Raw genomic sequence first — 26,285 nt, 5'->3', positions numbered from 1 at the left:
TGAATGAATTTAGATGAGGAAGCCCAGAGAGGTCAAGGACTTAGCTACCTGCTTAATCATGCACAACTCATCACTGGCAAAGTCGGGACTAGAGCCAGGCTATTTAACTAAATCCGTTACATCCAGGAGGAGAGGGGGGAGGAGGAGGGCACTGGTTAGCAGGGAGGGTGAGGAGAGCCTGGTCTAGGAGCCAGGCTGGTGGCAATGGGAAAGAGGGCGTCTCTGGGAAGGTATGGTGACATATTGGCCAGAGGTGATGTGGGGACGAGAGACAAGATCTAGGAAGGGAAAATTAAAATGTATAGGGTATCTCTTCTGTGCCAGAACATGTGCTAGGCATGGTACCTGTATCTGTGCATCTGTGTGGTCTGATTTACAACCTGTGCGGTCTGATTTATGACCTGTGCTGTAGTTATTATCAGCCCCATTTTTATGAGCTGAAGAAATGGAGGCACAAGAGTTTAAATAAATTACCCTCTTTTATCCATTTATCAAGTACCTGACTCTTCCGCCCTCTTTCCATCCTCCTTTGAATTTAGGATTAAACCAGAGAGTTTTCCTTGAAGATGCCACTGTGTGTGGGGTCCACAGTCCCTTAGAAAAGGGCAACAAGAGTTATGTATTTATTCAGGGAAGAGCAGGAAACAGGGGTAGTGGCTCTCACCTTGCTTCAGAGGAGAAACTGAAACACAAGAAGGCAGGAGCCTCTCCTGATACCGGGAGAGCAGACAGAGGTGGCAAGAGGGGAGAGGACCTGAAGTTCGCCCTGTGGGTCTTTTGCTTCAAGGTACTATAAAGAGTCAGGACCGGGACACAGATGGGGCAGAGCAGAAGATTGTGGAGCCAGAGATGACACAGATCACCTTTTCCTTTTCTGGATTCCAGTCTAGGGAGAAACAGGGGTGGGACAGGATGGGCTGGATTCCAGTCTAGGAATAGTATGAGGATACTGGGAGTAGTATGAGAGTATGAGCCCCCTCCTCTCCCCAGTTGGGCCTCTTGGGGTGCTCTTGGCCCCTTGCCTGCCTGGACACAAACACACCATGGCCTGACAGCCCAGATGTTCCTGGGCAGGCTTAAATTACAGTCCACTGCCCTTTGTCCCCGTAGGTACTACACTTGTGCCTGTCAGAATGCGGGGCTCATTTTGGGTTTGTAAAATAAAGGGCACTGGAGCCCAGGACCCAGACTGTGCCCTCTACAGAGCCAGGTTCTGTTCAGGCCCCAGGGCTGCATAAGGTGTTCTTTGTGCCGGGGATGCCTCCGGGGCCGGGTGTTGGAGGCGGGCCCCCAGCCCAGAGCTAGTCCCTGACCACTGATGCCAAGCGGTTGGCTGTGGATCAAGGGTTGAGGGAACCCTCAAAGCCTGCGTTACGGACCAGACCCTCACTCCCATCCTGAAGCCCCGCCCCCCCCCCCTCCCCCCCCCCCCCGGCATTACTCAAACTTGCTAAAAGGGGCTTTCATTAACCACGCCAGTCTGAAAATTCAGGCGGCTCTCCCCGCCCCTCCAGCCCTGGGGGCTTCAGGAGGGTCTGGGCTGCCTGCCAGCTCCGGCAGTCCCCAGACTTGGGGGTGGGGTGGGGAGGCGGTGCTGTTACCCTCTGCTTCCTGCTAGGTTTCCAGCCCGGAGTTTCCTCAGGCCCCGGCCTCCCCCGCTCCCCACCCTGCTCTTCCTTAACCCTTTCCTCCGGGGGAGGAGTGGCACAGGTCCGGTTCTCTGCCTCTTCGGGGAGGGCTGGGAGGGGCGCGGTGGGAGGAGCTGGGAGAAAGTCCCCGAAACCGAGCCCCCTCTTCCCCCACCGGAACGCCCCTCCTTCCCCTTCCTCTTCCTTCCACCCAGGAAAGGGGAACGTGGAAGGAAATTAACTTTGACCCCTGATTCTGGCTTCGGGCCTAAAACTTGGGTGGAAGGCGGAGGTTTCCAGGACCCTCTCGCGCCCTCCCCCCCGCCCTGTCGCCCCCTCCTTCGGCCCTCCGCGCCCCTTCAAGCCACCAGGCAGACGGAGAAAGGGTTCATCCTGCAGGGGCTGGCGCAGTGGTGAAGGGGGAAGGCTGGGGGCGGAGGGAAGGGCGGCGGGAGCCCGAGTGGTCCCACCCCCAGCTGCAGCCCCTGGCAGGAAGAGATTGTCGCGGGAGCCGCCGCCAAAAGCGACGGAACTCGGGCGGACGGGCGCCGTGGCCGTGGCTGGTGGGTCCGTAAGCCGAGAGGACCAGGCTGAGGCGGGGGGCGCGCCGCTCGGCGGAGGGGGCGTGGCCTGGACTCCTCCCGCACCCTGCTGGGGCGCCTCCCGCGCTGGGACCCGGTTGACACCGTCGGCGCCCTTCTTCCAGGGGCGCCGGGGCAGCCATGCTCCTGTCCGGGGGCGACCCTCCGGCGCAGGAATGGTTCATGGTGCAGACCAAATCGAAGCCCCGGGTGCAGCGGCAGCGGCTGCAAGTGCAGCGCATCTTCAGGGTCAAGCTGAACGCCTTCCAGAGCCGCCCAGACACCCCCTACTTCTGGCTGCAGCTGGAGGGGCCCAAGGAGAACATGAGCAAAGCCAAGGTAAACAGCTTGTCCCCACCCCCACCCGCCCCTTCCAGCCAGAGCCCTCTCGCTCTCCCCTGCCTGGGGGAGACAGGGGTCCCCAGAGATCCCTCGACCTGGATTCGGCACTATGGCGGGCAGGTAGTGGGCCAACGTCCTGCCTTTCCAGATCTGCAGGCTTGACTCCTTCCCTCTGGTTCCTTTTTTCTTTTCTGCCTCACCCCTCTTTGGCGTGTCACTTCTGTCCCTCAAGTGCGCTGCGAGACCCTCCATGGTACGTGTTCCCTCATAAGCCTTCCAGCATCCACAGCCTGCTCCTCCATCTGGGGAACAGCTTAAGGTCCTTCTATGGCCTCTGCAACACCTCTTTGTTCTCCACCAAGACACTGGAAGGCCCAGGTCCTTCTGTCTCTTTTTACGTCTCTTTAAATCCTGGGTTGCCCCTTGGAGGCTCTGAGAGTGCTGGACTGGAGGGGCCCTTAGAGATGCTTCTAGAGCAATGCAGGCATTTTACAAATCAGGCATTGGGGATTGGAGAGGGTAAGAGGCTTGCCTGAGCACACAGTGTCAGGTAGGCAGGAGGGTGGCAGGTGCTGGGACCAGAACCCAGGGCTCTGGGCTCCCTGCCCCACACTCTTGATGCCCTAGGTAGCCTCTTGCAGGGGCTGGTGCTGGCGCGCGCGTGTGTGTGCGCGCCCGCGTCCATGCACAGCTGCTCTGGAAGGCAGCCGTCCCTGGGGATGGGTGGGAATCTTGGAGGAGGGTTGTGGGCTTTCAGATGAAAGGGCCTGCTGTGTGGGGCTGGGCACTGGACAGGCCAGGTCACAGTGTACCTCTCTTGCATACTCCCTGGCTTCTCTTAACAAGGTTCTCTCTGGCCTCCAGTCATGGCCAAGGTCTCCCTCTTCCCCCAGATTCCCTTATCTTTTCCTAGTAGGAATGCTACAGTTTCTTCCCTGGGCCCCAGGCCATTCGCTTCCTGTGTATCTCTCACCCCTGCACCCTGCCCAACACACACCCCTTCCCCAGCTGGGTCTATACCAATATCCTAATTGGTCAAGGCCATGGGTGGGGGAGCCCAGAGTACACTGGCGAGTGGCAGGCAGGCAGGCAGGCAGGCTGGAAAGTTCCTCCCTCAGCCCCTCCACTGAGTTGCTTGGTCAGCAGTTTTTCCAGTTCTGACAGAGGTGCTGGGGGGTGGGGGTGGGGGGAGGGGTGCCTGCCCAAAGAATGGATTGGCAGGCACCCCTCAGATTCAGACTTTTCAGTAGCTGGAATAGGGTTGGTTAACAACAGCAACCTTTGGGGGGTGTTTTGGGTTCTTAATCTTTTTATTAATTTGAAACACAACAACTCACGCTTTTATGGGATTTGCACTTTCAGAGGTGCCCAGCTCCCCTGCCCCCTGCTTAGATCCCAGATCAGATTCTCTAGGCCTGTCTGCTCCTGCTCCTACTGCTGCCTCAGGGTTCCTTGGGCCACTGATCGCTCCCTTACACTCCAGGCCCTGCTAAGGTAACCAGTGGTTCCTTCAATTCCCCCACCCTGTCACCTCAATCGTCTTTGTCTTCCTTTGGGGAAAGGCCCTGTTTAAGATGGAGACAAGGTGAGGGGCTTCTGGGTAACTCCCTCTCTTATTGCACAGAATTTGCAGAAAGAAGAGATAGTTGGAGGTTTGGAGCAGGGGAGCAGGGTAGGTGGGAAGATAAGGCTCTGTCCCAGGAGTCAGGAGATCCAGGCTTAACCTGTTGTCACCAAGCTATGTCTGGGACAGAGGGGTGTGGCAGAGAGAGTTTGAGATTGAGGTTTGCTACTCTCTAACTGGGTGACCTGGGGCAAATAATTTACTCTCTCTTGAGCTTATTTCCTCATCTATAAAATAATATAACACCCACATCACAGAGGGATTGTGAGTCAGCTGAAATAATGCATGCTTAAGCACGTTTGCAGATGTGGAGAGCTATGGGGGATAGATGTCAGTTATTATTGTATAACTTTGAACGAGTGCTTTTGTTTCTGATTCTGGGTCTCCTTGTTTGTAAAGTGAAAAGCTTAAATTAGAGTAAGAAGATTAAATGCTCTCTAAATTCCAGCAATCTGATACGTGACAATTTCTCAAGTATAAGGATGTCTTGTGGCTTCCATGGGGAGATGCTGTGGCTGACCCCAATCCCAGCTGCAGGGACATAGAATCCTGCACTTTGATAATGTCGTACTATACACAGGCCACCTGGCAGAGAAGACCTAGCGAGATCGGAGACTGAAGGATGGGAAAGGGGTGAGCATGGGGATGGCTGGCTTGTGAGGGGAGGGGAGGTGAAGGACACAGGCTTATGTGGAGAAGGAACTGGGTATGTTTCTAAATTATATGCACTGGTTTTTCAGGAAAATCTCTGTAGAACTCAAGTGCTTTTATTTTATTTATTTAAAAAAATTTTTAATGTTTTTTTTTTAATGTTTATTTTTGAGAGAGAGACAGAGAGACAGAGAGACAGAGCGTAAGCAGGGGAGGGGCAGAGAGAGAGGGAGACACAGAATCTAAAGCAGACTCCAGGCTCTGAGCTGTCAGCACAGAACCTGATGCGGGGCTCAAACTCATAAGCTGTGAGATCATGACCTGAGACGAAGTTGGACACTTAGCCGACTGAACCACCCAAGCGCCCCTCAAGAGTGCTTTTAATTGTTATCTTGTAGTGGGATTTAAGAAATAATGAGGACAGAGGCACTTGGGGGTGGCTCGGTTGGTTAAGTGTTCGACTCTTGATTTCGGCCGAGGTCATGATCTCATGGCTTGGTTCTTGAGAACGAGCACCACATTGGGCTCTGTGCTGACAGTGCAGATCCTGCTTGGGATTCTCTGTCTCTGTCTTTCTCTGTCTCTGCCCCTCCCCTGCTTGCATTCTCTCTCCCTCTCTCAAAATAAATAAATAAACATTAAAAAAAGAAGTAATAAAGACACTGCTGGAAATCACCTTCCCAGGCAGCAAAAACAAACGCTGGGGTAGCCTCACCTCTCTAAGGTGAAATCAACAAGTGGAAAGGAGGGTTTTAATAGTGACAGAGTTGCCCAGGGACAAGCCCAGCTCAGCGCTCTGTTCTTGGCAACAGTGTGAGGAAGGGTTGAGCACAGAGAGGAGAGGTGACATTTCACTTTTCCCCTTTTTGGAGATGATGGAGGGAGATGAGGGGGAGCCAGAGACTGGGTTCAGGGAGCTGTGGGACAGGGCGTGATTTGCTGACTTTTGGTTTGGCTTGTCAGATGGAAGCCGATCTGTCCCTGCTCCACACTGAGCAGTAACATGTAAGTTGGTGGCCAGGGGCATGCTGGAGCTGGCCGCTACTTAACCCACTGTTAAAATTTCAGGAAGTTTGGAAGCCAGTGGAGTCCCACTGGTAATTTGAAATTAGCCTTGGTGGGAATATTTATGCCACAGAAACTGTCAAATGCTACAAATCATGTCTATCCCCCTACCTGGCTGATTGCTAAACACTTCCCGGGAGAGGGAGAGAGGATCTTAAGCAGGCCACAGAAACTGTCAAATGCTACAAATCATGTCTATCCCCCCACCTGGCTGATTGCTAAACTCCCTCCCGGGAGAGGGAGAGAGGATCTTAAGCAGGCTCCATGCTCAGTGCAGAGCCCAACTCGAGGCGTGATTCCACGACTATGGGATCATGACCTGAGCTGAAATCAAGAATCGGATGCTCAACCGACTGAGCCACCCAGGCACCCCTTCTCCTTTTTTTAAAACTTAATTTTTTGTTTTATCAAAGTAATGCACAGTGTAAAAGTCTCATAGTTTTTAAAAAGCTCACACTAGGACACCATGATTGCCTGCCTTGTCCCTCCCAACTCCCTCTTTGGTTCTCTTCCTTGTAGGCAGTATTTCCTTTGGCATTTCCTCATCTCCACATTCCTAAAAACATATATAGGTACTGTTATATTTTGACTAATCAATTTTAGACATCTTTTAAAAAAGCTTGTATTTATGATTGATTGATTGATATTTTTATGTTTTACTTTTGTTTTTATTCTTTTAAATGTTTATTTATTTATTTTGGAGAGAGAGAGAGAGAGGGAGAAATTTAATCTCAAGCAGGCTCTGCATGGTCATCACAGAGCCTGACTCTGGGCTGGATTCCATGAACCGTGAGGTCATGACCTGAGCCAAAATCAAGAGTTGGTTGCTCAACCGGACTGAGCTACCCAGGAGCCCCTTATTTTTTATTTTGAGAGAGAGAGAGAGACTGAGAATTAGGGTGGAGGAGGGGGCAGAGGGAGAGAGGGAGGGAAGCTGACACAGCCTCCATGTTCCTCGTTAAGATTTTATTTTGATATAATCTCTACATCCAACATAGGGCTTGAACTCACAACCCTGAGATCAAGAGTCACATGTTCTACCGACTGAGCCAGCCAGGTACCCCCGTTTTAGATACCTTTTGACATACCATTATTGTAGGTGAGCCTTTAGTCCCTTATATCACCATCGCTTCTTTTTTTCTCAGTATAGTTCTATTTCAGTTTTCTCTCAAACCTGTATTTACTGTTTGCGTCATTATGCCTGTGCAAGCATCACACGTATTTGAAAACTGCCATGTGCCCTGCTTATGTTTTCTTACTTTTATTTCAGTGACGTTAATAACTCCTTGTTTTTTTAATGTACTTGTTTTTCTTAGTACCTGTAGCCAATTCTAACAACTTCAGTGGCTTCTCACTACAGTTTTCTAGGAGGTCAGTCTATGGCTTCAGGATGTCCTTGCAGTTCTAGATGTTTTCCTGGAGACATCCTTCTTTCTGTCTAGTCAGGACTGCACAGTTGTCTTCCTAGACTTCAATTTGCTGTCATTCTTGGCAGCCCTTTGCGTTTTTTCTTTGTTAAATGCCTTATTTCCTGGACCGAATGCCTTTCTCTTTCTTGGGTTGGTGGAGCACGTCCACCAGTTGAGTCGTAAGTTAAAAAGATGGTGCAGTGCATGGGGCTCCTGGGTGGCTCAGTTGATTGAGCCTCCAACTCTTGGATCTCAGCTCAGGTCTTGATCTGAGGGTTGTGAGTTCAAGCCCCACGTTGGCTCCATGCTGGGTGTGGAGCCTATTTAAAAAAAAAAAGAAAAATAAGTAAAAGATGGTGCAGTGCTGAAGAATATACTAGTAACATGCTTGCCTCTTGAGTCTTACCCTCCAGTCTGAACTAGTTGTCCCCCATGCCTGACGATGCTTTTGGTCCTAAAACAGTGCCTAGCAAATAGTGGGTGCTCAATGATGATTTGCTGAATGATGAATACATTCTGAGATTTCTCTTCACTGTCATCCTGGAGATTGTCTTTGTTTTCTTCCTCTATCGGATCTCCTTACTTAGTTTCCATTGTTGATTCGCTGGAGAATGCTCTCCAGCAGCTTCCTGAGAAAGGGTTTACAGGAGGTAAAATGTTGGAGGAGGTAAAATGATATGCATATTTGCATATCTACATTGCATAGCTGAAGGTCGTTCGATTGACAGTTTGGTTGGTATTGAATCATAAATGGAAAATTATTGGTGAGATTGGGCCCTGTTTCGGGTGAGCACGAGCCTTGCATTGAGTGAACATGAGCCCCACTTTGGGTGAACTCTGCTTCTCTTTCTCTCTCTCTGTCTGCCCCTCTCTCACTTACACCTTCTCTCTGTCTCAAATAAATAAATAAATAAATGGAAAATTATTTTCCTTCAGAAGTGTGGAGGCATTATGCCATTGATTTCTTGCTTTAGGACTTTGGAAGCTCTTTAGGTCCCAAGTCCTTTGTGTGTGAAGTGTTTTCTCTCTGGAAGTATGTTGTTTTCCCCACTGTTTTGAGGTTTCTCAGTGAGACTCCTCTGTGTGGGTCTGTCTTCATCCATCATTGCTTATTATTGCTATATTCTGGGGGCCCGTCTATCTGGACACTCGTGTTCTTCCGATCTAGACAATTTTCTAGATTGGTGACTAGATTGACTAGATTGGTGACTAGATTGGTGATTGGAAAGTTGGTGACTTTCCTCCTTGTGTTTTCTCTGTTCTTTTCTGGAACTCCTTTTTAGATATTAATGTCCCAATGTACTGGCCCAATGTACTTTTGCTTATTTTTTCTCCTGTTCTCCAATTCTGACTTTTTGCTCTGTTTTCTGGAGAATTCCTGAAGTTTATCGTCCAAACTTTTTATTGGGTCTTCCATTTCTGCCGTTTTATATATATGTGTGTGTGTGTGTGTGTGTGTGTGTGTGTGTATATAATATATATATAATGTATATATATATATATATATATACATATATATATATACATATATATACATATATATACATATATATTATATATACATTATATATATTATAAATATATATTTATAATATACATATATATTAATGTTTATTTATTTTTGAGAGAGAGAGTGTGCACTCGCGCTCGTGCTAGTAGGGGAGGGGCAGAGAGAGAGGGAGACAGAGGATCCAAAGTGGGCTCTGCTGGGCTCTGCGATGACAGCAGACAGCCCCAATGCAGGGCTCAAACCCACAAGCCGCTAGATCAATACCCAAGCCGAAGTTGGACACCTAACTGATTGAGCCACCCAGGCGCCCCTGCCATCATATTTCTAATATCTAAAGTCATTTGTGGGGGTACCTGGCTGACTCATTCGGTGGAGCATGTGACTTATTCTCGGGGTTGTGGGTTCAAACCCACATTTGGATATAGGGATTACTTAAGAATAAAGTCTTTTTTATTTTTTATTTTTTAAAAAAAATTTTTAATGTTTATTTTCGAGAGAGAGAGAGAGAGGGTGGGGGAAGGACAGAGAAAGATGGAGACACAGAATCCAAAGCAGGCTCCAGGCTCTGAGCGTCAGCACAGAGCCTGATGTGGGGCTAGAACTCAGGAAATGTGGGATCATGACCTGAGCTGAAGTCAGTCACTTAACTGACTGAGCCACCCAGGTGCCTCAAGAATAAAGTATTTTTGTAAAAAACCACTTATGTTTTTTGAATTCTCTTTTCAAAAATAACACCGTATTCTTGTTTAATGTGTGCAATGTTCTCTATCATCTCACTGAGACAGCAATGGTAGTAAACTTTTTTTTTTTTTTTTTAAAGTAGATGCCATGTCCAGCATGGAGCTCAAGGCAGAGCTTGAATTGATGTCCCTGAGATCAAGACCTAAGCTGAGATCAAGAGTAGGAGGCTTAACTGACTGAGCCACCCAGGCGCCCCAATAGTAAACTTTTTAAAGTTTTCTTTTCCCTCCCGAGTTTCTCTTCCTTCAAATTGTTCCCCACCCGTTTCTGTATGTTTTCTGTATATTTATTTCACATTAGAAGTTTTCCTTATCTATCATGATAATCCTTGCTTGAGGCTGACACTTGTTGATTTAGAGCTTGGTTGTACAGAGATCTGAGGCCACTGTCTGTTAGGAAACTTGTTTGGTGATCTTTAGGTCTTGGCTCTCCAGCTGGCCAGATTTCCAGAATGTATCTCTCTTATTCTCTGTCCTGGCTGCTAAATTGCTGAATGGGAAGAATGAGTTTCTTGGCATTCAGCTTTCATTGTAGACTTCATTATTCATCTCTCCTCCCTTCCTTCATGTTTTTTGTGTGATACCCACACCCAAGTATGGTGATCCACCTCTAATCCTGGGACCTTGTTTCCCGCCGTCTAGAGAACAAACCTCACAGCCTTTGTGTAGGGGGGCAGTTGGTCGCCCGTCTCGAGCTGCTCTTCAAACAACTTGACCTCAGTCTGCCTTTTTATTTATTGATTTTAGTTTAATTATTATTATCATTATTATTTTAGATCTTATTTTTAAGTAATCTACACCCAACGTGGGACTCAAACTCACAATCCCAAGATCAAGAGTTGCATGCTCTACCGACAGAGCCAGCCAGGAGTCCCTCGGTCTGCCTTTTTAAAGGTTTCCATCACTCTCAATTCCAGAGTTTCTTGGTGCTGCCATTTTCTGAGCCTTTTGACTATTCTGCAGGGTAATTTGGGGGTGGTTCTGGAAAGCAGACAATGAATGGTAACTGCCTTAGGAAAAAGGAGATTTCTAAGTCAGGTGTTAAATGCTAGAACACCTTGATCAAGTATAGACCAATATTAAACTGTTTCGTGTTATTGTTTTTATTTAACTTACTAATTGACAGAGGACCTGTGGACACTGCACAATGTATTTTGACAAATACACAACTCTTTTTCTGTGCTTATTTTGTTCCTGCCTCTTTTCTCCTTTTTTCCTTCTGGAGGAAAAAGATTGGGGTGGGCTTTAAGCAGGCAGATTGCACCAGAATTTTCTGGATGTCATTGCCTGTTGTTTCTTTACATTTTCTTGCTCTAAGGTACAGACGGCACTATGGTTAAGACCCCAGACTTTGGAGTCAGAGTGCCTGAGTATCCCAGCCGACAATCTGTTTAACCTTGGACATGTGCCCTTCCTTGCTCGTCTAAAATGGGGATGATAGCAAATTCCTTATAGGACTGAGAGACGAATAAATGAGATCATGTGTGTAAAGAGCCTGACACAATAAGTATTCAATAAATATTAGTTCACACTTATTATTTGGAAAACGATTTTAGTTTTTATATACCTGTTAAAAAATATTGAACAGTGAATGGCACAATAAATATTTTCAGCTCTTTGCACAAAGAGAAAGAAACCACCGACAGACAATCTTCTTCCTCAGCACCTCTCTTCATTTCTACATGTTGTTTTCAAGTAATCGGAATATAGGGTGCTGGGGTGGGGATTTGTTAAGGTCTATGACAGTTATCCTGCGCCCGGTCAGATTCACCCTCGCCAGACAGTGGACCAGATGAGGTTCTTGGTGGGAGGGGTTGGCTTGGGGTGTCTGTCAGGTTTTGAGCTGGTTTTGGACTGATCGAAAAGGTGTTAGACCTGGGCCTAAGCCTAGGTGTATTTTAGACCCTTTGGGGAAGGGGCTGGAGGTCTGTGGCCTGGTCCTGGTGGAAGAGGTAAACATAGGCCTGAATAGGATGGCCAGGGTACCGAGCAGAGGGGCTGGAGCCGTCTTCAGGATGGCTTTTGGTGATCTAAGAGGGAGCCTTTGTTCCCTGTTAGGGGGAAACAGGGAGAGGGGTGACCTTCAGAGACATGGGGATGTGAAGGGACAGGAGGGACATGAGGGCAAATACAATCGACATGGGTTGACTGATTAAGAGGGAGCGCCCCCGCTCCCTTGGAGCTCATGGGGGTCATGCTGGTGCAACTCAGCCATATTGGGGAGAAACCCAACCTCTTCCATCCCAGTGACTGCCAAAGACTGAGTGGTTGAGCCCTGTAAACATGAGGACTTGGTCTGCCCAGAGAGCCAGAGGCCTTCCTTTTGGTTCAGCCACTGTGCATGTCTGCGGGGTTCTCCTGGATGCTGGCCCAGTGACTTACCTCCTCCTCTGTTCCCTCTGGGCAACAGAGTTACCATGGTTACAGGTACAGGTTGTGCTAGAGACCTTCTGGAGGGGGATTAAGCCAGAATCCCACAGGATTACCCTATAGTCACTGCAGTCTGAGGAGGTAGAAAGAACTCTGGTTTCGGAGTCAGACACATGTGGGCTGTGGTCCTGGCCCATCGCCCTCTAGCTGTGTGCCTTTGGGGACACAGCCCTCTAGCTGTGTGCCCTTGGGAATAGGATGGGCAGACGTCAGGCTAAGCGCTTCCTTCTTATTAACTCATTGAAGCTTCATAATAGCCTGATGAGGTGGGAAACTGTTGTCCCCATTTTACAGATGAGGAATCCAGGCACAAAGAAGGGTAAATAACTTGCCCCCTGGTCACATAAGTTCCTGGCACATGGAGGATTCTCAGTAGTATGCAATTCCCCTCCTCTAGCTGTCTCACAGTTCTAGAATGTCAGGGTAGGACTGGACCCTAGGTGTATGTCACTGTCACTTAACCTGCCATCTTACAGGGGAAAAGACAGAGGCCCTGAGAAGAAGGTAAATTTCCCACAGTTGACCTAACCTGTTGCAGTCAAGTTGGAACCAGAATCAGGTCCCTCGACTCCAAGCCTAGGTGCTTCCCCCTTCCCCCCCAAGGCCTCCCTCATTCAGTCAGAGAGCTCCCTGAAAAGAAATGCGTGTGTGAGGAGGCAGGCCTAGAGAGAGGGGCTGGCTGTGTGTGTGTGTGTGTGTGTGTGTGGGTGGGGGGAGGGTGCAAGCCAGTGGCAGGCCCATAAAGGAATGACTTCCTTTGTGTTCTCCCCACTGTGACTTCAGGAGTATCTGAAGGGCCTGTGTAGCCCGGAGCTGTGGAAGGAGGTTCGCTACCCGCAGGCCCTGCACTGCGCCTTCCTTGGGGCCCAGGGCCTCTTCCTCGACTGCCTCTGCTGGAGCACCCTGGCCTACCTGGTGCCTGGTCCCCCCGGCTCCCTGATGGTGGGGGGACTGACCGAGTCTTTCATCATGACCCAGAACTGGCTGGAGGAGCTGGTGGGGCGGCTGCGCTGGGGCCCTGCTGCTCTGCTCACCCCCCGGGGAATCTGGGAGGCTGAGGTGACCAGGGCTTTTGGGGCCCTGGTCTGGATCCGTGGTGACCAGTATGCAGGGGATCTGCTGCAGCTGCCCCCAGCAGTCCAAGAGCTGCTGCTGAGCCTGGTGCGGGACGCTGCAGGCAAGGAAGACATCATCGAGTGGCTCGGCCGCATCGGCACCTCTGAGTCCTGCCCTGATCCCGAGGTGCTGATCTGCCCTCCCCACCAGCAGAAGGAAGGCCCGGCCATGGTGTCTGTGGGAGACGGTCCTGGGCCCTTCCTGGAGGTGGGGACTCTCCAGAACAGGAGCCCAGAACATTCAAAGAGATTAACCAACCTGGGAGCCACCAGGGCCCTGGTCTCGGGCACCCCAGGCCAGAACACACAGCAGGAAACAACCAGCCAGCTGGTAAGGTAAGTTCTGAAGAATCAGTTTGGTTTCTCTAGACCCTGTCCCTGTTCCCCCCGCCCCACGGAAATGGTTTGGGATTTACCTGGCCTAACCACCTTTCCAACAAACTTGTATTTCCTCCAGGGTCGATTCCAACAGCCAAGGTAGTACCGACAGTGCTCGAGAGGAAGGGCCCGCGCAAGCCACCAGCAGCCAGGACTCTGCAAACCACACACAAGCCCCGTCACAGCAAAGGCAGGTCCAGAGAGTGGAAGATAAACGCCCCTTCCAGCCTCCCGTGTCAGCCCTGAGCATGTGCCCGCCCTGGAAGGCCTGGACCCCGGGGCCAGCGTTTGGGCCCTTGTGGCCAGGGGCTATCGCCGCAACCTTCTGGAGGATCAATGAACTGCACTCTCTCCACCTGGCCTGGCTCCTGTCCCAGGCGTGCTTCAGTTTTCCTTTCTGGCAGAGGCCCCTGGGCCCCATTCAGTTCAAGCTACCAGGGCAGAATCCTTTGCCTTTAAATCTAGAGTGGAAGCAGAAGGAGCTGGTTCCTTTGCCCAGCATGGAAAGCCCAGACTGCAGACCAGATGGGGGACCAGGAGGAGATGCAACCCTACAGAATTGCCCGAGGCCAGAGACCCCCCAAAAAGTCATGAGTTTATTGGTGGTCTCAGGGGGCTCGGGTGTAAAGGACAAGACTAGCCCAGGACTTCCACAGATAGGGCCCCCCTTGACCTCTGCGCCCCAACTGCAAGCTGGAAGCGAGCCAGGGGATCAAGGAAGTGTGCAGTGGGATTGTAAGGGGCCAGAAGAGGGCCCTTCTGTGCTGCCAACAGGGCAAGGCGTGCCTACAGCTCAGGGGGGGTCCGTGGCTCAAGAGGGGCTGACAGGTCAGTCAGCACCCGATGCTCAAACAGTGCCTGAAACTCTCGAAGTGCCCGTGGCTGCGGCAGTGCCCACAGCTCAAACCCCACCCACAGATCAGGGGCTGCCTGCAGTCCCCAAAGTGCCTACAGCGGAGATGATGCTGGCAGTCCCCACAGAACCTGCAGCTCTCAAAGTGCCTTCGGTTCCGACAAAGCCAGCAGCTCAAGGGGGGCCTGCAGCTCAGAAGGCAGCCGTGGGTCAACTGGCATCAGCAGCTCAAATCGTACCTGCGACTCCCAAAACTGCCACAGCTCAGAAAACGCCTGCAGCAAAAACGTCACCTGCAGCAAAAACACCCAAAGCTCAAACTGGGCCTGCAGCTAAAACAGGGTCTATGGTCCCCAAGGGACCTGTGGCCCCCAAAGCACCTGCAGCTTCCAAAGCCTCCAGAGGCCCCAAAACACCTGCAGCTCAGAAGACGCCCACAGATCCAGGGCCAAGCCTGGATGCCGCCAAACTCCTGAGCGAGGTGCAGCCTTCATCAAGGGGCAATGCCTCCTTGCCAAAGGGCCATGGGGAGTCCAGAAGTCAGGGTCCTCAGTCCAGCAGCACCTTGACTTCCGGTAGTCAGCACCAACCTCAGATGGAGGGGCTCCTGGGGGCTTGGGAGGGGTCCCCGAGGCAGCCGCCTCGTCACCCACAGGCAAACAGCACAGTGACCAGCTTCCAGAGGTACCACGAGGCCCTGAATACACCCTTCGAGCTGAACCTGTCGGGGGAACCCGGGAACCAGGGGTTACGGCGAGTGGTCATTGATGGCAGCAGTGTGGCCATGGTGTGAGTAGCTACAGGCATGGCATGGGCTGGGAAGTCTGGGGAGCTGGGGCAGGGCAACCCCGGGGGGGGGGGACAGAGCGTGGGCATCCCCTCGGTATGTGGGTGACATGGGTTCAAATGGGGAAACGATAGGATGGAAGTGGCAATGGTGGGTGACTGGGGCATGGTAGGAATGTGCACGGAATCATGCAGACAGCCCTGCCAAGGGACGTTTCTTTCTCTCTCTTTGATAGAAACAGAAACAGGCTCACAGAGGTAAGGCATCTGGCCCAAGATTCCAGAGCCTTGTAAGGGACCTGGCTGGCCTTTGAGTTCAGATCTGCCCACTGCCAAGGCCCGTGCTCTTCCCACCACAGCCCGCCTGTCTCACATAGCACAGCGTCTGTCAACCCCAGGCCAGCTACCAATGTTTAGCCTGAACCTTAAGGCCCAGCCCAGGTGTCCTTTATGGAGCTTTTCCCGAGTGTGCCAGTCAATCCTTAGAGACTGTCCTCCTGCATTGCGCTTACTGCTCTACACATGCTAGCATAAATGTGCGCAAGACCACTGAATTTGTCCCCACGGGACAGTAGTTATCTGTGCTGAGCACACTCCTGGCCCACAGTAGGTGGAATGAATGTTTGTTTGCTTCTAGCCCTGACTTAAGTTCTTTGGGTGCAGAGGTTGCCGCCTTTTTCCTGTTGCCCTGGAGTTTCCCGCACACACACACACGCACACACGCATTCACCCCACACATGTGCACACAGCTGATCACGTGCACATAGCCCCCCGACATGTGTGCACACACATGCACACGCAGAGTAGGTGAGTGAGCCCAGTAGGTGCTTACAGAATGTTCGATGATGGAGGAGAGGGAGAAGGGCATTGCCGGTTGCTGACGCAGGCGTGTGGCATTGTCTGAGGGAGGAGCAGAAAGGCAGGGCCACTCGTCAGGAGGAGGCTGCTCCCTCATTTCCCACCACCCCCCACAGGCACGGCCTCCAGCACTTCTTCTCCTGCCGTGGCATTGCCATGGCGGTGCAGTATTTCTGGAACCGGGGACACCGAGAGGTCACTGTGTTTGTACCCACCTGGCAGCTGAAGAAGAACCGGAGGGTGAGAGGTGAGCTGTGCACTGCCCACCCCCTCCGCCAGCCCCTGCAGCATCACCAAGCTTTGCCTTTCCCTGCCTCTCTGTCCCTGCCGTGGCCTCTTCCACTTCGCCCTTCCTCTGAGCATCTCTGTCTTCTGTCTTTCACCTCCAGAGAGCCACTTCCTGACGAAGCTGCACTCCCTCAAGATGCTTTCAATCACCCCCTCCCAGCTCGAGAACGGCAAGAAGATCACCACCTACGATTATAGGTGTGCCAGTCCCAGGCCTTTCTGGAGGGTTCCAGGGGCTGGGCTGGTGTGTCGGGTGGAGTCCAGCCTCACCTGCTCTGGGGAGATGGAGGCCACCATGTCAGAGGGTCATGTCAGAGAGGATGGCGTGGTGCACAGGCCCTCTGTAGGCAGAGGGAGGCACACAGTGAGGAGAGGGCTCCAGGATCGGCTCTACCCAAGGCTAAGGGGGATTCCTGACTTTGGGACTCTCCAGCTCCATTCCCTCAGTCTACAGGCTTTCTGACCTATGGGCTGGAACCCACTACTTTGGATAGGACCCGCCCAGGTGACTCCTGGTGTTTCCAGTGAGCTGCTTGCCCAAGTGACTGATTTGGGGCCTCGGTTTGGGCTAAAGTTCAAGTCTCCAGGAACTGCTTCAGTTTTTTTCCTCCCCCCAGCCCTGGCACTGGGAGGAGGTATGTGTATGGCTGTATGTGGTTGGACCCCTGGCAGGGCTCTGAAAATGGAGTTAGACTGGCCTTGTCTCCTTGCTAAAGCCCCAGTGCCTCCCTACTTCCCTACGTGTCAATCCTAAGCACCTAGTCCCCAACATGGCTGCAGGACCAATATGCACAGGGGGAGCCTGTGATGCTGCCTCTGTTGGGGCAGGGAAGGCCCTGCCATAGTCACTGGTCCCAGGCTGGAGTCTGTGCCCGGTCTCGGCTGCACTTAGGCACTTCCTATGCTGGCCAATGAGAAGTTCTGTTCTTCCCCACTTTTCTCAAGACCTGGCATCCATTCAGCTGGAGGGGCCAGGCATGGCAGCTCAGGCATCCCTCCTTCAAGAGCTAGGCCCCCTGGTCTTTAAGTGCCTCTAAAATTTCGGGTCTGGGTTTGAGGGAAGATGGTTGTTCTGCAAAGGTCCCCTGCTGGGCACTTGTGGAATAGCATGCTTGGGGCCGCCGGAATGGCAACCTTTCCGGGAATGCCGAGAAGTAGGTGGCCTTTGCTTTCTTTCCTGGTCACAGCCCTCTTTCAAGGAGAGGTGATCCTTGGAAAAGTGGATTTGTTTATTCAGGTATGTGATTTTTATATATGTTTTATATGTATATACATACATACATTACATACATATCGGTGTATGTATGTAGTGTGTATATGTACATATGGATGTATGTATGTATGTCTTGGCATGTATGGGAATGTGGTGCATTGGTGAAGAATAGTAATGGAACATGTGTGTGCATGCTGTGTGGCAGGCACCGAGGTAGGCACTTCACTGTACTGTTTGTCTCATTCCGTTTAATCCTCACAGCAATATAGGGTAGGTATTTTATGTCCATTTTACAGATGTGGAAACTGAGCTAGTAAAAATGCATGTGTGAATGTGGGCGAGTGTGCAGGTTTCAGCGTGTGTGTCTGTGCATGTGTATGTGAATGCCTGTGTGCTAGATAGGGGCGTGTGTTTGTATCTGTAGATGGGGGTGTGCATTCAAGTTCACCCTCCCGGGGGCTAGTGGTGATCCCGGATGGCTGCACAGACAGACGAGGAGATGGGCTCCTGAGCCCTGGCTCCCCGACCACCAAGGGCAGCATTTTTGTTCAGCACATCTCCACGTGAAACTGCAAGTTCATTTTCCCCAAAGACTTGGGAAGTAAGGGTTTCTGGGTGGCTAGCAGCAACCCCTCTCCCTGCAGGTTCATGGTAAAGCTGGCAGAGGAGACAGACGGCATCATTGTCACCAATGAGCAGCTCCACATCCTGATGAATAATTCCAAGAAACTGATGGTCAAAGATCGGTGAGGTGATCCCAGGGACTTGAGCTGTTCCTTCCCCGTGGATGGATGTCAGCCAGCCCCTGGTATGGGGTGCTGGGCTTGGGAGAGGGCCCTTAGAGCTGTGCTCACCAGACGTTGGTCTCAATTCCTGTTCAGACATCCAGGGGTTAATGGGCCGTATGAATCAAGGGCTCCTCTATGACCATATCTCCTCTCTCCCGGGTCCAGCCTACTGCCCTTCACCTTTGCGGGGAATCTCTTCATGGTGCCGGATGACCCCCTGGGCCGTGATGGCCCCACCCTGGACGAATTTCTGAAGAAGCCAAACAGGTAATGGGCCAAGCCTCTGCCGCCTCCCAGTTCCTCTTGGGACTGACCAGAAACTTCCCCTCGGCGCTAACCAACATTTGTCTAGTGCTTAACCATGAGCAGAGTGATTCGATTTTTCAGGTTTATGCTTTTACAACATATTTTTAAAAAATATTTATTGATTTTTGAGAGAGAGAGAATGCACGTGAGTGGGGGAGGCAGAGCAAGAGGGAGAGAGAATCTTAAGCAGGCTCTGCGCAGAGCCTGACGCGGGGCTGGAGCCCATGAACTGTGAGCTCGTGACCTGAGCCAAAACCAAGAGTCAGACACTCAGCTGACTGCGCCACCTAGGCGCCCTGACCTCTACCACATATCGATGCATCCATAAGCCACTTACAGTATGGTTTTGCAGCTTTACAGTTTTGCACATGTGCATCTTTCCACAGTTGGCATTTGTACTCAGCATTTTATGGCTCCCCCCGCCCCGCCCAGATACATGCCATGTTAATTCATGTGGCTCACTTTAATGGCTGCGCGGTATTCCATTCTAGAAGTACCCAGGGGATTTATCGAATCTCTTGTCAAGGGCCGTTTGACATTTTCCATATTATGCTGTTGGCAGCAGTGCTCCAGGGGACAGCCTCATTCTTGCTGCTGTGGGAATAAAGGGAGCTGGGCTAGGGGACGTACTGCTGAATTTTTTCCATATTTATTGTCTCCTTGGATTCTCACAACCTGGGTTAGACATACATGACTTCTGTCCTGGACCAGGTTTGCAGCAACTCAGACGCTCTGGCCTCCTCCCGCTCTGAGCTGCCTTACTGCCCCCCTCTTCCTAGTTCCCAGGAGAGGATGGTGGCAAGGACCTTATGGACAGGGCATTGCTTTCTGGACCGGGTCCCTCAGTTTCATTTCCCTGGTTTGAGAAAAAGTGCTGTGGAGGTTTGTCTGCTGTGCCCTCTCTCAAGTGCCTTGTCAGGCCGCCTTCCTTCTTGACCTCCCCCTGGCTTGCTCGTCCTAGGGACAGGTTGGAAGTGCCAGTCATCTAACTCGTACCAAGTCATTGGCTTAGAAGTGGTTGAAAATGTTGCTTGGTCAACAAGGGTTTGATTGGGTGAGGCTTCACATATGGATGAATCTCCAATATGGAGGCCTGGCACGTGCTGGAGATAGAGGAGGTACCTGCGGGCAGGGTCCTGGTGGAGGCTCTGGCGCTTGGCCCAGCCTCAGGGGGACTTAGCAGTGGGGTGAGGCTCTGCAGATGTGGTTTCCCCCTTGGGTGCCCCTCCCTCCTCCAGCAGGCCCCTGAGCCCCTCCGCTCTGCTTTTCTGGGGTAGGCTAGACACCGACATCGGCAACTTCCTGAAGGTGTGGAAGACGCTTCCTCCCAGCTCGGCCAGCGCCTCTGAGCCAAGTGATGGTGCTGACCCTGCACCTCCGGAGGGTCTGCGGAATATGGAAGAAGTCCGGGAGGAGAAGGAGGAGAGGCAGGACGATGAGCAGAGGGAGGGGAAAGGGGTGCAGGAGCCGCCTGAAGAAGATGCCCTGGACTCCTCACTGGCATCAGTGTTCAGGGCCGAGTGCCCTTCCCTTTCAGAGGAAATCCTCCGGTGCCTCAGCCTCCAGGACCCCCCTGACGGTGCCCTAGACATCGATCTCCTGCCGGCGCCGGCGTCTCCCTACCTGGGCATCCCCTGGGACGAGAAGGCTCCCTGCCAACAGGTTCTTGCCCACCTGGCCCAGCTGACCATCCCCAGCAACTTCACTGCACTCTCCTTCTTCGTGGGGTTCATGGACTCCCACCAGGATGTCATCCCTGACTATGAAGCCCTCGTGGGCCCCCTGCACAGCCTCCTCAAGCAGAAGCCGGACTGGCAGTGGGACTGGGAGCATGAGAAGGCCTTCTTGGCTCTGAAGCGAGCCCTGGTGTCTGCCCTCTGCCTGACGGCCCCCAACACCCAGCTGCCCTTCCGCCTGGAGGTGACAGTGAGCCAAGTGGCCCTCACGGCCGTTGTCTATCAGGAGCACTCGGGGAGGAAGCACCCCGTAGCCTATACCTCGAAGCCCCTCCTTCCCGATGAGGAGAGCGAGGGCCCCCAGTCAGGGGGAGACAGCCCCTATGCGGTGGCCTGGGCCCTCAAACATTTTTCCCGCTGCATTGGAGACACCCCAGTGGTCCTGGACCTTTCCTATGCCTCCCGGGCCACTGTGGACCCCGAGGCGCCAGAAGGCCGCAGACTTTCCAAAGCATGGTTGATCCGATGGTCCCTCTTGGTACAGGACAAAGGCAAAAGGGCCCTGGAATTGACCCTTCTCCAGGGCCTGCTGGGAGAAAACCGACTGCTGACGCCCGCGTCCTCGATGCCTCGCTTTTTCCAGGTTCTGCCTCCTTTTTCCGACCTGTCCACTTTTGTCTGCATCCACATGTCGGGCTATTGCTTTTACCGTGAGGACGAGTGGTGTGCTGGCTTTGGTCTCTATGTCCTGTCTCCCACCAGCGCCCCTGTCTCCCTTTCCTTCTCTTGCTCCCCGTACACACCAACCTATGCCCACCTGGCGGCCGTGGCCTGTGGCCTGGAGCGCTTCGGCCAGTCCCACCTCCCTGTGGTTTTCCTCACGCATTGCAACTGGATCTTCAGCCTCCTCTGGGAGCTCCTGCCCCTGTGGAGGGCTCGAGGCTTCCTCTCCTCGGACGGGGCCCCGCTACCTCACCCGAGCCTGCTGTCCTACATCATCTCGCTCACCTCTGACCTCTCGTCCCTTCCATTCATCTACCGAACCTCCTACCGGGGCTCCCTGTTTGCTGTCACAGTGGACACCCTGGCCAAGCAGGGAGCACAGGGGGGTGGGGAGTGGTGGAACTTGCCAAAGGACGTGCCGATCCCTGTAGTATCTCCTCACACCATGGGCAAGAGGCCCGACTTGCTGGCATTACAGCTGAGCGACAGCACTCTGGCCGATATCATCGCCAAGCTGCAGGCCGGGCAGAAATTGTCTGGCTCCTCACCCTTCAGTTCTGTCTTTAACTCACTCAGCCTCGACAAAGAGAGCGGCCTGCTTATGTTCAAGGGGGATAAGAGGCCCAAGGTCTGGGTAGTCCCGAGGCAACTCCGGAGGGACCTGATTTTCTCCGTGCATGACCTTCCCCTGGGCGCCCACCAGAGGCCCGAGGAGACCTACAAGAAGTTGCGTTTGCTGGGGTGGTGGCCCGGGATGCAGGAGCATGTGAGGGATTACTGCCGAAGCTGCCTGTTCTGCATCCCCCGAAATCTCATAGGCAGTGAGCTGAAGGTTATCGAGTCCGTGTGGCCCCTCAGGTCTACCGCCCCCTGGTCCAACCTGCAGATTGAGGTGGTGGGCCCAGTCACCATAAGCGAGGAGGGCCACAAGCACGTGCTGATTGTGGCCGACCCCAACACCAGATGGGTGGAGGCGTTCCCCCTGAAGCCCTACACGCACACGGCAGTGGCTCAGGTGCTGCTCCAGCATGTGTTTGCCAGGTGGGGCGTTCCCGTGAGGCTGGAGGCTGCCCAGGGCCCCCAGTTTGCTCGGCATGTCCTGGTGAGCTGTGGGCTGGCCCTGGGAGCCCAGGCAGCCTCCCTGAGCAGGGACCTCCAGTTCCCCTGCCTGACCAGCTCAGACGCCTACTGGGAATTCAAGAGGGCCCTCAAGGAGTTCATCTTCCTGCACGGCAAGAAGTGGGCGGCTTCCCTGCCCCTGCTGCACCTGGCCTTCAGGGCCTCCTCCACCCAGGCCACGCCGGTCCAGATCCTGACGGGGGATGAAGTGAGGCTGAGCGAGCCGCTGTGGTGGGAGATGAGCAGTGCCAATATCGAAGGGCTCAAGATGGATGTCTTCTTGTTGCAGCTCATTGGGGAGCTGTTGGAGCTACACTGGCGGGTGACCGACAAGGCTAGCGAAAAGGCGGAGAATAGGCGTTTCAAGCGGGAGAGTCAGGAGAAGGAGTGGAATGTGGGCGACCAGGTCCTCTTGCTGTCGCTCCCCAGGAACGGCAGCAGTGCCAAATGGGTGGGCCCCTTCTATATCGGGGACCGGCTGAGCCTGTCTCTCTATAGGGTCTGGGGCTTCCCGACTCCAGAGAAGCTTGGGTGCATCTATCCCAGCAGCCTGATGAAGGCCTTTGCCAAGAGCGGCACACCCCTGTCCTTCAAGGTCTTAGAGCAATGACCGGGGTGCCGGGAAAGCCCCCACTCCAGGGTCCTGGGCTTTTGCTGCTAGGCCTCCCCCAGCCTCGAGAAGTGGTCTCATAGCCCCCTGGGGGCCTCGGTTGTGCCTTTTGCGGAGAAGTCAATTCACAAAGCTTTGCTGAATTGCCTTGAACTGGGGATCAGCGTCCCTATGGAAGCATCCCCAGTTTGGGATATCGGGAGAGTCTGTCAAAGGCTGTGAGATATGGGCCTCTGGCAGTTTTACCCTGGGGGGGGCAGAAAGTCCCCTTTTTAAGGTAGGCCAGGCTCATTGTCTTTCCCCGGGTATCCCTATCGTCCTGTCACACGTGTGCAGGTACATACACACGTCCCCCCAGAATGTTACTCCTGCCTGTCCTAACGGTCAAACGGTGTTGGCTCTGGGCCTCAAAATTGGAACCACATTCCCTTATCAAACAGAAATCTCAAATATGGACTCTTCCCCTGAACTGTCCACCTGGGGACCCTTTGCTCTTCTCGCTGTCACAGCTGACCCAAGTCCATGAGGGCTGTGGAGAGGCAGCCCATTCCCAGTCTCACAGCCACCTTCCTCAGGCCAGCCTAGGCCTGTCCAGGTGTCGAGGAGGGACTGGCAGTTCTGGGCCCAAGGCTCAGAGCTGGGGTAGAAGTACGGCCAGCCACATAGAGCATCCCGATTGTCAGCAGGGGAAGGGCAAGGAGAGACAGCCTACCTCAACTGGCTCTAGCCAACGAAGACAACCCGTCCCCTGCTTCAACGGCGTCAACCAGAACAGGAATCAAGGATCTCGATGCCGGGTGTGGCATCTCTACCTGACAAGCTACTTCAACTAGACCGAGGGGCCCAGGCCTCTGTTTGAAGGGGGCAGGGCGTCTGAAATGAGCAGTGCGGCACGCGGTGAGGTACTGGCACGGCTCTACTTTCCAACCCTGCCCCAGAGCCCACAGCCCTCTCTTCCCATGTCTACTGTACCCCGTATCCCCAGACCCCGCACAATGTGTGACTGCTTTGGTTGGATCGTCCCCTTCCCCTGCACCTGCCTTCTGCGTAGAGCAAAACCCAGCTCCCTCGCAGCCACTTCCTGCAAAGATCATCTTGTGGGGACAGTGAATTCCTCATAGGTGTGTGCACTTACACTCGTCCTCTGAGTGGCTGCTGCTTCTGCTGACTGTAGTTTCCTGGTGAAGGCTAGCACTGTGTCACTCTCCTCTAAGTAGTTTTATTTTTCCAAAGCTGAGCCAGACTCCTGGCCCAGCTCAGGTTGCCAAAGCGCTTGGCATTGCTAGAGCCAGAGTAGAACCCACCATCGAGTCCAGTTTGCTTGTTTCACAGCCAAGGTAAGAGGCCCGGAGGGGAAGTGACGTGCCCAAAGTCATACAGCTGGTTTGCTGGTGGCTGAGGTGGGACCAAAACTAAGCTTCCTAGCTCTCAGTTCACCCTAAACAGGTTTCTGGCGACAGGTTCAAGGGAGAGACTCCCTCAGAACCCTATCCCATCCCCCATCTCCCAGTTCTTGTAGACAAACTGCTTCGTTGTTGCCCTTAAATCATTTCCAGCTGTTAATCCTGTCCAGGAGAGAATGGTTGGGTGACAGCTGAAAAACTGAAAGGTGAGCTGTGGGATTGTTAGCAGACACCTTCTTTCCTCCTCTTTCCCCCTTTCTCCCCCTCTTCTCTGCTTCTCCCTTTAGTGGTATGCCCAGCCTCCTCCCTCCCCATGCGGTACCCACATCCCAACTGCCCTCCTCCGCCTGCTCCACGTGTTAACCACATTTATGGTCTTATATCCTTTTATATGATTGTTTTTCATTCGATTTGTCAATAAACGGATCCGAATGGAACCAAGGTCTAGTTCTCTTTAGCTGCAGGCTCACTTATGGGTGGGGAGGGTGGGGGGCAGTTGTGGGGTGCTGCTGCTGCATGTTTCCCAGGCTGAGTTGAAGATTTGAAGGCCTGGGTAGTACCCTTTCAAGCTCACCTGACGCATGGTCTCATTTTATAGATGAGGAGACTGGCACCCAGGTAGTGAGATACATAAGGCCCACGGCTGGTTTGTGGCAGGGCTGGGAGGGGAGCCCAGGCTATGGGCTCCCACGCAGCTGCTCTTTCCAGTCCCTGTCATGGAAGAACTGGGTGAATGAAGCCTGGCGTGAGGAATGGCATCAGCGCTGACCCAGCTTAGTTGTATTGGAAACATGCCAGAATTGGGGCGCCGGGGTGGCTCAGTTGGTTAGGCAACACACTTCGGCTCAGGTCATGATCTCACAGTTTGTGGGTTCGAGCCCCACATCGGGCTCTGTGCTGACATCTCAGAGCCTGGAGCCTGCTTTGGATTCTGTGTCTCCCCCTCTCTCTACCCCACCCCTGCTCATGCTCTGTGTCTGTCTCTCAATAATAAATAAACGTTAAAAAAATTAAAAAAAAAAAAAAGAAACATGACAGAATTAAGTTTGGATATTTACTCTATATCTGCTACCTGTGTGGCTTGTTTCTCGAGGCCTCGGTTTCCCCATCTGTGAGATGCAGGGTGATGACTCCCAAGTTATAGGATGGCACAAGGATTACATGAAATAATCTGTGCAAAGAGGCTACTGTGGTGCTGAGTATGGTGTGAGCTTTCATCTCTGCCGTGGACTGTATGTTTGTGTCCCCACCAAATTCATATGCTAAAATCTTAAACCCCAGGAGGATGCTATTAGGAGGTATTAGGAAGGCCCTTGGGAGATAATCAGGTTTAGATGAGGTCATCAGGGTGGAGCCTCCATGGTGGGATGAATGTCTTTTAAGGGAAAGGGGCCACTCCTTGCTCTGTCTCCACCATGTGGGGTACAATGAAAAGATGGCCATCTGCAAGCCAGGAAGTGGGCTCTCACCAGACACTGGATCTGTCAGCACCTTGATCTTGAATGTTCAGCTCCAGAATTATGAGAAATAGGTGACTGTTGTTTAAGCCCCGTCCCGCCCCAGTCTATGGCATTTTGTTTATAGCAGCCCGAGCTGCCTGAGACAATCACATACTAGCTAACATTTCTCTTCTTCCTGCCCCTGGAACTCTTGCCGTTTTTGATCCTCAGGTTCAGAGACCTTCCTAATGTTGGCCCAGCTTCCCGACTCTGGGCCTCTGCTTCTTGGTGCCTTCCTCACCTGCCCAAACTTCTGTTCAGCACTGGCAGGGGTATGGAGCAGCAGGAAGGAAACTTCTTTCCTGAGAACTCCCCAGTGTGTGTCATTCATTATTCATGGATTATTCAATCCATTATTCATGGATTCAACGCTGTCATTCATTATTCATGGAGCACCTACTATGTGCCGGGCCCTGTCTAGGTGTGGGCTGGGTAGCAGGTCATGTGAGTCATAAGGTCTCTGCCCCTTGGAATCCTCAGTTAGGTGAAGGAGACAATTCAACAAGCAAATGCAGTGCAGGGGAGTAAGAGAGAGAGAGAGAGAGAGAGCATGGTACATGAGCTTGGGGCTCAGGCACCTGGGATCTCAGCTCACATGCCATTCAGACAGGTCATGGTCTTCCCTGACCCCCTTCACCAGGAATAATGCACATGCCCTTAGTACAAGGCAGCAAGGGAAAGGCTCAGAAC

At 52.7% G+C, this 26,285-nt stretch overlaps 1 protein-coding gene across 2 annotated transcripts; it reads left to right on the top strand.

Annotated features, from left to right (window-relative positions):
- Positions 1-1,621: 1,621 nt before the first annotated feature.
- Positions 1,622-24,533, top strand: NYNRIN (NYN domain and retroviral integrase containing). 2 transcript variants are annotated; one of them, XM_086710037.1, is made up of 9 exons: positions 1,622-1,710; positions 2,335-2,548; positions 12,764-13,431; positions 13,553-15,115; positions 16,087-16,217; positions 16,360-16,456; positions 18,116-18,217; positions 18,425-18,526; positions 19,843-24,533. In XM_086710037.1, exons 2-9 carry the CDS (start codon positions 2,351-2,353, stop codon positions 22,691-22,693), a joined length of 5,712 nt encoding a protein of 1,903 aa, XP_086566163.1. In that variant the 5' UTR covers positions 1,622-1,710; positions 2,335-2,350; the 3' UTR covers positions 22,694-24,533. The 2 variants fall into 2 exon arrangements, with proteins under 2 accessions (XP_086566163.1, XP_086566164.1); XM_086710038.1 differs by lacking the exon at positions 1,622-1,710 and adding an exon at positions 1,780-2,191.
- The last annotated feature ends 1,752 nt before the right edge of the window (positions 24,534-26,285 follow it).

The sequence above is a fragment of the Puma concolor genome, chromosome B3, assembly GCF_028749965.1.
Source record: "Puma concolor isolate L17-30 chromosome B3, mPumCon1.1.hap2, whole genome shotgun sequence".
Taxonomy (NCBI): Eukaryota; Metazoa; Chordata; class Mammalia; order Carnivora; family Felidae; genus Puma; species Puma concolor.
This window is presented reverse-complemented; position numbering and strand designations above follow the sequence as displayed.

Coding starts and splice junctions, on each gene's coding strand:
- NYNRIN (XM_086710037.1), top strand. CDS start 2,351: ATGCTCCTGTCCGGGGGCGACCCTCCGGCGCAGGAATGGTTCATGGTG. Junction 16,218..16,359: donor GAAGAACCGGAGGGTGAGAG/GTGAGCTGTGCA, acceptor TTTCACCTCCAG/AGAGCCACTTCCTGACGAAG. Junction 18,218..18,424: donor AAACTGATGGTCAAAGATCG/GTGAGGTGATCC, acceptor TCCCGGGTCCAG/CCTACTGCCCTTCACCTTTG.